Below are 10,361 nucleotides of genomic sequence, written 5' to 3'. Positions count from 1 at the left end.
TATTTGGCTTTGTTTGTACTGGTGAATATTTACACAGTCATGTATTTGGCTTTGTTTGTGCTGGTTAATATTTACACAGTCATGTATTTGGCTTTGTTAGCGCTGTTGAACATACACACAGTCATGTATTTGGCTTTGTTAGTGCTGGTGAAATTGCACACATTCATGTTTTTGGTTTTGTTAGGGCTGGTGAACATATACACAGTCATGTATTTGGCTTTGTGAGCGCTAGTGAACATTTACACGGTCATGCATTTGGCTTTGTTAGCGCTGGTGAAATTGTACACATTCATGTTTATGGCTTTGTTAGCGCTGGTGAACATAATTATACAAAGTCATGCATTTGGCTTTTGTTAGCGCTGGTGAACATTTACACGGTCATGTATTTGGCTTTGTTAGCGCTGGTGAACATTTACACGGTCATGTATTTGGCTTTGTTAGCACTGATGAAAATATACACAGTCATGCATTTGGCTTGGTTAGCACTGATGAAAATATACACAGTCATGCATTTGGCTTTTGTTAGCGCTGGTGAATATACACAGTCATGCATTTGGCTTTGTTAGCACTAATGAAAATATACACAGTCATGTATTTCGCTTTGTTGGCACTGGTTAACTTCCACACATACATGTTTTTGGCTTTTTAGCGCTGGTGAACATCCATACATTAATCTTTTTGGCTTTGTGAGCAGTCACCAGGTAGCAATATATACATGGTACATTCAAAAGATAGTTTTAAAGTTGCTGTTCTTCGAATATTGGATACTAAGTTTATTGTCATTTGTATATTTAAAATACCATGAAAAGGGTCAATGGCTATACTTGAGACTAAAAATCTCAAGTTCCATTTGATGTTACTAAATGTTGGTGGAGAAGAAAAATGTAAAAGACACCATGTTTAAAACTGTGTTGATTTAATTTGCTTGTAGTCAGTTATAATGATTGCACAAGAAAATATCTACCTAACATCATGTCATAAACACCTTGATTTAGAGAAAACTAGACTGTGCCCTTTCTAGCAAAAACAAAACAAAACAAAAAAAGCAAAACTATTTGTGTAAATAATTCTTAATTTTATAGTATAACACTATTTGGATATTCAAACCTACCTTGATATCTAGGCTTTCAAAAATGTTCACTGCAGGCTCAGTGAAAGATAGACTTAGAATTTTTCATATGCATTTACATCTGCTTTCGCTGACTACATGGTAAGATTAGAACAAACTATAGGGGCAAAACTATTTAAAAAAACCCTCAACATTTTAAGCCCAATCTATGGTGGACAAGTACTAATGTACATTGATTTTACCTAACCACTGGATTATCCATGGGCATCTGCATTTACTAGTTACATATCAGTCTTGGTTTTGTTTGGCATACAGTAAAAGGCACAGTCTGGTTCATTATCTATTAAACCAGAATGGCTATGATAAATGTCACAGTTCAACTTGATGATACTTAACAATCTATACAATATATAGAATATTTATCTGTAACAAGATGATACTTCACAATAAACTGATCAAATACTTCACAGAATGTACACCAATCAGCTACCTACAACATCTGTTAACATAATTAATATCTTTAACAAACTTGATCATGTTAATCTTAACATGTTAATCTTAACAAACTTAATCATGTTACATCTAAAAGCATGAATATAACAACTTAACAAAATGAAAACAAGTCCAAACAGGGAGACATGATTTAGTATAAAGGAGCAACATTGCTTTCAATTATAAATAGCGGTTAAATGGAGTTCATGTGAGTACTTTTAAATTCAGTGCCATGTCCCCATGTTTTGACTGGAACTTGTCAGTGTTTCAAAGGAGGCATTCAAGAAATATTATTTGCATTTCATGAAAGTTCTAAGATGATGCATGTAACCAAGCAACACTTTGTGCTGCAATTAAAATCATAAAATATTGATAAGGGAATTTTTTACTTAAACATTGAAGATTGCATTTAAAATAAACTAAAATACACAAAGTTTTTGATAAAATAACAAAGTAACAGCATGGGTTAGAGTGGAGTAAAACATGTAAAGCAAACTAAAAAGCATTATAAAAGTAATTTGTCTGTAGACATCAATATCTCCAGATTCGTATGTATAATAGCAGCAAATAGAATTTTAATGATTTTATCACTGTACATCTCAACTTGTACAAATACACTGTTTTTCATTCAGTATTAAATTCCTTTACATTTTTCCTTTAAAGATGTAATATTTTCTGACTGAAATACAGACAGACTGCATCCCAAGAGATTATGAAGTGACTTTGATCAGAATGCTTAATATTCAAACTACAACAATGTAAACAAAACAAAACAAACATACTGCACCAACATGGCAACTATCAGCACTTGAGAAAAACAGGGTTGTTTTTTTAAACAAATTAAACATAAACCCATACATGTGATAACGTCCCGGACGTCCGGGATTGTCCCGGAAATCGTATCTCTGTCACAGAGGGTGCATGTTTGTCCCGGAAAGTCATAAAAAAAAAACGAAAAAAATAATCTCGGAATCGATTACCTTAATTTTACCAATGTAAGTCATTTTATTTGCCTGTCCCGGACACTGGTAGTAAAACACAGGACATGTTGACACTAATCCGTAAATTGCTACGTGTGTCATAGAGGTCATCGATAATCACCCGATAATTGATCTATTGGCCTTTTGTTGTGCTTAACTAGTCGGGGAGGGTTCTTGTATACAAATTCATTGTTTTCATATGGATTTGTTTGGTCTTATGAATGATAGCTTTTAATTGATGAATTGATATTTTTCACACATTTTACCAACAAACGAGCATGAAGGTAAGTTCGAAGAAAGTGACAAAATGAGTAAAAAACAAAATTAAAACACGGAAAACATCCCATATTCCATTCAAATTTCAAAGTCGATACGTAGTTATACTTCAAACAACTTACGCGTCCATAAGGAATTTTAGTGTTTGGAACTTTTTTTCGAACTATCGTTGTGTATTTTTACGCCGAAATAAAACTGACGATATGGGGTTTTCAGGTGGTTATATAGAGTGCTTTAATCACGAGACCATGGTAAGTCACGTGATCGCTTTATACAGCCGATTGTTGACACGTCTCTATCAAAGTTATATGCATCTTCAAACGAAAAAAGCTCATCGACTGGATAATCTTCTTGATCGTCTGGAAAATATTGTGTGGCATAAATTGCAAACATTTTAAATGTGATGAAAAAATAAATATTTTGTAACGCATGTTCTCAAAAGCGCGGGAAAACAGGTGCCCGTATAGTTGTTTATTTCCTGTTTTGATGAAACCGAAAGTAGACTGCATATCTTCCTGGTTAGCACTTCATTTAAAGCCTGGGAAAATATCTGGTGGTTTTATTTTTTCAAAAAAATGCAGAAAAAAACAACCCATGTCAAGTCAAAAATACGTCTTGGCAGTCAAAATAGGTACATTTTCCCGATGTTAAAAACGACTAAAATAGTCCCAGATATGCTCTAGAATGCACCACAGATGTTTCCCATTAAAAAAATATTCCGGGGGAAACCCCCCTAGTGTCCGACTGTCCCGGAATCGACCCAAGAAATTGTCATATGTATGATAAACCATTTAATACAATTGCAAACAGTTAAATAAAAATATTCACCATTTCACCTTGGGACCATATTCATATAGACTCCAAGTGAAAATTGTGTACTTATTTTGACAATGACATTATTAAATACCCTACTTTTCATCAAAAAGTTTAAAATCTAACCTAAGATGTTTTATGCTCCTTGAGGTAACGTAATAACATGGAATTGTTATCAAGTTATTTGCGAAGTTCTCTCCCCTGCGGTTCAAAACTTTTCATTGACCCCACAGTATTTGACACATCTCGCTATATCGCTGGTCAGCTTTTACACTAAGAAAATTGTGTTGGAATTGTGTGGGTAATATGATACTTAAATATATACTCAAATTGATACCTCAACACTTATAATTATATACTATGATGATTTCAGTTTTATTAAATGTGTGTATATTTAGAACGTCATATACCTAGTTTCAGGTTTAATATAACTATCACTTATTCTTTTGTATTACACACATGTAATATAACAATATCACTCTGCTTGTTTGGAAACTATTTCATTGGAAACTATAATTGCTCAATTGGTAATATTCCAAGAAGTCATACCTTTGTTTCTAAATTTGTTTTTTAAGATAAAGATTTATTTGAATCAAGTAGTTCATATTACATTTAAATTATTGGAGGAAAACTTTCTTTTTTCCTCTTGATTTCATAAAACGGATTTTTAAAACATTTGTCTCTTTTTGTATTAAATTCAAAATGATGTCATGAGCATACAACAAAATTATGACATCATGTGTGATGTCTCCATTTATAAGAAAGCAAATTTTTAATTTACCGTATGTTGTGATTCTAACTGGATATTATCTCAGTATTCATTTTACTTATTAACAGAATTAAAATGATCCGATATACATTTTGCTTTAAATATACAGTAAAACTGAGATCGCTCGAGGACACTGGGGCCTATAAGCTAAAACCTCGAGTGATCTGATGTTTCCAACAACCCAAGTTTCCATCTAGTCCATTATGAAATATTTAAACCTCAACTTCCATCCTTAAATGAACTGCCTTTCATGCAATGGCAAATATATTCTGAAGAACAAAACATCTTTGCATATGTTCAGATCGGGAATCATATCGCATAACAATGTACATGAACATTGAAAATTGTTTATCTTGTTATTGTTTGTATTGTGTCAGCAGGCCCCCCAAAAAATAAATCAACACTTATGAAAGTTAATTTATGATATGATAAATGTATTGTTGTCATTAGTGTTTCAATTTTATGTTTAAAAGTGATATTTCCCAAGTTATTGTGTCGTAATTTGATAAACTGTTTCTGGTTACAATTTGGTCAGTCTTTTTACAGAATGGGTGAGAACAAATAACTGTAAGGTTTTCTCAAATGATATGAAGTATTTTTTAAACAATTCTTGTGCATTTGGGACCAGAAATGGTGCTCGAGTCCGCGACTAATTTAGGTTTGGATTCATCGCCATGAAAATAGAAGGAATAATGATCGGGACTTAGCCTTGACCGATCAACAGTTCTCGAATGACCACCTGTTCAAATGATCTAAATTTTAGTGTATATTTTGTCAAAGGCTAACACATTTTCTGAACTCATTCAATGAATTAAATTGTGAAATTTAAAGATTTAAAAATTTGCTGATTTTATGACTTATTTACTTCAAAATAACATATTTAATAATTTATCAAAAATGTGTTGGTTTTTTTTCATAATTATAATAATGCTGAAAAATTATTAAAAATATTTTTTTGCAAAATTAATCTTTCAAACATTAATAGTAAATAATCTGCACAAGGGCAAATCCTTTTCAAAAATTAGATCGGATAAGATATTTTTTAAGTATTGTTGGGAAATAAAGGGCCCTAACTCCTAAATGATTAAAGCGATTTCCATGGCTATCGAACTTGATCAAGGTATTATGGTCACAAACATGTGTTAAAAGTTTGTTGAGGATTGGACAAACAGTTTTCAAGAATTAGATCGGAAACAATCTTCGGGACGTATTTTTCAAGTCTTTTTTTGCAAATAAAGGGCCGTAACTCCTAAATGACAAAAGCGATTTCCATGGCTATCGAACTTGATCAAGATATTATGGTCACAATCATGTATGTAAAGTTTGGTGAGGATTGGACACATACTTTTCAAGAATTAGATTGGAAACATATATTTTTGAAGTATTTTTGGCAAAAAAGGGCCGTAACTCCTAAATGACTAAAGCGATTTCCATGACTATCGAACTTGATCAAGATATTATGGTCACAAACATGTGTTTAAAGTTTGGTGAGGATTGGACAAACGGTTTTCAAGAATTAGATCGGAAACAATCTTCGGGACGTACGTACGTACAGACAGACAGACGTACGTACGGACAAGGGCAACCCTATATGCCGCCACTTTGTGGGGGCATAAAAAATAGTAATGGTAATACATTCTATTTCTTCATTAGATTTCTTAATTCATTGAAAAAAAAATCTTAATTCACTGAAAAAATATCGCGACTATACGACATGAAATGCTATATATAATATAGGAGCTTACAGCATATAGTATATTTTCATAAAGCTGCAGTTAGTCAATGATATATTAACATTTAAAACTTCTGATGTACAAGTAATTATGATAAATGTCAACACAGCTTAAATGAATAGGAAAACATTATATATATATAACATAGCCTCAATGTGCTGATGTAACAAACATCAACAACACATTGGTATTTTAGTATAAATATCTGTACACTTTGCCCTCATAACATCTCGAAATGTATTGTTAGAATATGTACGTAATAGAAAGGAGTTTCCTCCTGGAATTGTTTTAATTGTTCATATTTCCCATGAAAGAAAACAGTTACATTTCCAAGTACAAAATTTCTTTCTAAATAAACAAAGCCAACCTACTCAAGTTTTAATCTTGCAATAAAAGAAATCTAATTGATTTGAGGATTTTTAAAGACTAAATCATATAAGGTTAAGTCCTTGAATACAAGTATCTGTTCCACATATCAGTTGTTCTTGTCCCTTTTGATTAGCACAAAGCAGTGTAGTAGATGCAGTCATATTAATGTTTTAGGGGCCTACATTTATATAGCCGAAGTTATATGCATTTGTGAACTTATATCTTTAATGACAAAGATCTTTTTAAAAAAACGAATGGAAAAAAAACATCAATTGCAAAAACATGTATGCAGTATCATGTATGTCATAAAAATAAGCTCCAATGCTACTTAACAACCCAAACTGGGATAAAACCTTCACAGTTTGGCTAGTTTGTGAGAAATCAGTCTATCACAGTCATGTTTAAATGTACTTGGAGGAAAGACAATTCATTCACCTTGGGTTTGCCTTAAAAAACATGCATCCCTTTCATTTTCAAAGGAAATTCTGAGCTCAAATGCTGCTCCAATTAATGTCACAAAGAAAAAGAAGAGAGAAATATTTAAAAAACTTATATCCTTTTGATTATCAAATTTCAAAACAATTTTTACAGAATTTTGTTACTAATTTTTAAGTAACATGTCAATGTGCTCATCATTGCATGATTATTTAATTATAAAAAATCAAGTACTGTGAAATCATTAATGTTCGTGGGCATGAAATTTCGTGGTTTGCCGAAAAAAAACAATTTCGTGGGTACTTAAATTCGTGGATTTTCATTTTTGAAAAAAAAATCGAAGATGCGATCGTCCTAGATCGTCTGCATAATATCCACGCGCTGGCCCGTGATTTCCGTCTTCTACGTCACTCGGTTTATGACACTCGCTAATGTGGTACGACATGCCAATTAGTGCATATACCCATGTCACTTATTGATTTAATTGGGAATAAAGGTAATAAAAGAAGATGTACCCTGATCATAAATACAGATAGGGGAAGCCATTTAATTCTAATTAAGAATTTTGCAAACTGTGAAAACACCGAAAAGGTGCGTATATTGTCACGTTCGGTGCTTAGTAACCTTCAATGTACTAGTAATCGATTAATTATTTCATTAAATAAAAAAATCGAGTACAGACACTCATCACGCACATCTTGTAAACTTGGAGATTTTCATTAACAGCACACGTGCTTATAACTGTCATTTGCTGCATAAAACACATTTAATTGATTTGGTTCATTATTTGTTAAAGGTAGTTATAATATATTAACAGAATAATGATCGTAAGTTATACAGTGAGACAGGTTTTAACACACTATACTGCGACCTCTGTAAATAATATACTAGAGTATGTACGTAACAAGGCAATTGAAAAAGTGAATAAAGGGTTTATATTTCGTGGGATCTTGAATTCGTGGATCACCTAACCCACGAAAACCACGAACATTAATGCCCCACGAACATTAATGATTTCACAGTATCACATCCCATGTTTATGCAGTGTTATGAATGATAATGTATCAATTCCAATTTTAATGCAGTGTAATAATTGATGAATGATAACAAACAAGCTAGAAAACCTTTGCTTCTAACATTTGTTTTCATATTTCAAAAAGAGCGGGCAAACATGAGCTAAAGTTCTTTTACACAGCCATGCACTTGGCTTAAGGCGTGGGGGAGGGTAGATGTTCCTGAGCTGACGTTGAACTGGGAATCTGTGAAGAGCCAGGGGAACTAAACGAACACTCCGTCTTCACCGGAGCACTGCTCAATTCATTGTGTCCAGAATCAGATCTATAACCTTGACCTTGGGGCTGAGACGAACCAGGGTTGAGTGAGAGCTGCCCCATGAATTGGTATCGGCTCTCCTTGCTCTTAGGGGAGGTGGCAGATTTCTGAATAATATCCTTTTCATACACAGAACTGCCCTCAATTTTGTTTTGCTGCTTGGAGATTTCTGCTGCGTGGACATCTACTTCTTTATGAGTGAGAGATATACACACATCACCCACAGTCAGTGTGTGACACTCAAGCCCATACCGTTTCATGGTCCATCCTGGTTGGCATGACGACCAGCCTCGCCCAAAGACAAAGAATGGATGCTCTGGCGGGGCTTCAATTTTTACCTGAAAATAAATAATACCAGAATTAAATATTTGAATTATTATTTTGTTAACGATAATATAAATTAAAGGAATAATTTAATCTCCAATAGTTTGTCTGATAATATGTAAATCTATCATGCAACTGTCAAGATCAAAATGAAACCATCTACCTTTGAAAACAAGCAATAATGTGTGTAAAACCTTGGGGAAACAAAGATTTCTCCCTCCTCAGATAAGTAGATACAATAATTTAACCATGCTAGAAATTCTTATCTTGCCCACGGGTGAAGATAAAATGCCCGTATGAAACTCCTTTTTAATGGTCAACACATTGTAATAACCTCCCTTCTAGCATCATGGAAACCTTATCTTGTGGCAAAATTTGGAACGCTAATTAATTATTTCTCGCTTCAAATGTCACAATAAAACAGTGTTCACGCGCCTTTCAAGAAATAATGCTTCACTCTCCTTAGAACTATTTAAAGACCGATTTTACTATTAACTTAATCTGAATCTGACTGCACACATATCCATGACAACCACGAATTATCGCATATCCATATGCAATTATTTTCACTAAGCACAAAAGCAAACAATACATTTTTACTTAATTTTGTTTAACTGAGGTGGGAAAAAAAGCATCTACCATAGCCGCTCGTGTAAGATAGATTCATCACGACCCTACTGAGGGGTTTTTGCAGAAACTCGGTAAACCTCGTTTCCGCTAAACACCCTACGCTTGGGTCGGGATGAACCTATCTTACACTGTCGGCCATGGAAGATACTTAATATCTCTTTGAATTTAAAAGGGAATATTATTAACGTTCAAAGGAAAATAGAAGAGCACAAAGCTCAGCCTTAAATATTTCATAAAGAGGATGCAATTATCTGTTGACCAATGAGTATTGATTTTTATTCAAACTTCTGTGTCACAACAGTCAATGATGTCAGATAGACATCAATCAAACCTTCAATAATAATTGACATAATCTTCGATAGCTTAGTTAGGATTGATGCGGACAAATAGCTAAGAACAGACATTTTGTTGTAGGTTAGAATTTCAGCATATCTAGGAACCTCTCAGTCCTCTGTAAATTATATGTACTTAGTGTTTAGGCTCATGCTTCCGACACTTGGATCACAGATTTACAATTAATCATCTAGAAGAGCTCTGTCAACCAAAAATCCAATAGGTAGATTACAATGGTAAACTTCCATTCAGTAAAGAGGTAATTTCTATGATTAGAGGGCAATTACTCTCGGGTTACTACAGCAATTTTGCTAATTATCAAACATGTTCATACACATTCAGACCAAATTTGGTCATGATTGGTCAAGTAATTGATAGGACTACATACTGGATGGTACCTGTCTGCCCTTCCATACGCCATAGGTGTAGCTATTATATGTCCAGTTTTTCAAACACATGACAAATATGTATTTGTTTAAAAAGATACAAAGGGCAATAACAATATTTTGGTCACAATTTACTGTGAATAAGTTCATAAAGTTTAAAGTTGGTACCTTCATTGATTTTAAAACAATACAATAACAATAAAAACAGCAACGGATGACCCATATTCGAAGTTGACTTAAAAATTATCAAAACAACCTTCCTGACAACTTCCCAGGATATTTTGGCTGAAAATGTTACCTCTAGAGTGTTAACAAGGTATTTCCATATTTGGGCTCTGTAATCTAGTTTTTGACCCCAGATGACCCATATTCGAACTTGAGCTAGAAATCATCAAACAACTTTTCTGACAAATTTCTAGG

The 10,361-nt window shown here is 33.4% G+C and overlaps 1 protein-coding gene across 1 annotated transcript in view; it reads right to left on the bottom strand.

The window, feature by feature from the left end:
- Positions 1–899: 899 nt before the first annotated feature.
- The window catches only part of LOC128242850 (uncharacterized), a 71,722-nt gene continuing 62,260 nt past the window's right edge, over positions 900–10,361 (bottom strand). Inside the window, exon 3 of the mRNA XM_052960228.1 lies at positions 900–8,606. Within this exon, the coding sequence (XP_052816188.1) occupies positions 8,145–8,606 (462 nt within the window). The 3' untranslated portion in view covers positions 900–8,144. The remainder of the gene's footprint in view (positions 8,607–10,361) is intronic.

This window comes from Mya arenaria, chromosome 8 (assembly GCF_026914265.1).
Source record: "Mya arenaria isolate MELC-2E11 chromosome 8, ASM2691426v1".
Taxonomy (NCBI): domain Eukaryota; kingdom Metazoa; phylum Mollusca; class Bivalvia; order Myida; family Myidae; genus Mya; species Mya arenaria.
Note: the sequence above shows the minus strand (reverse complement) of the source record. Positions and strands in the feature narration are given on the sequence as shown.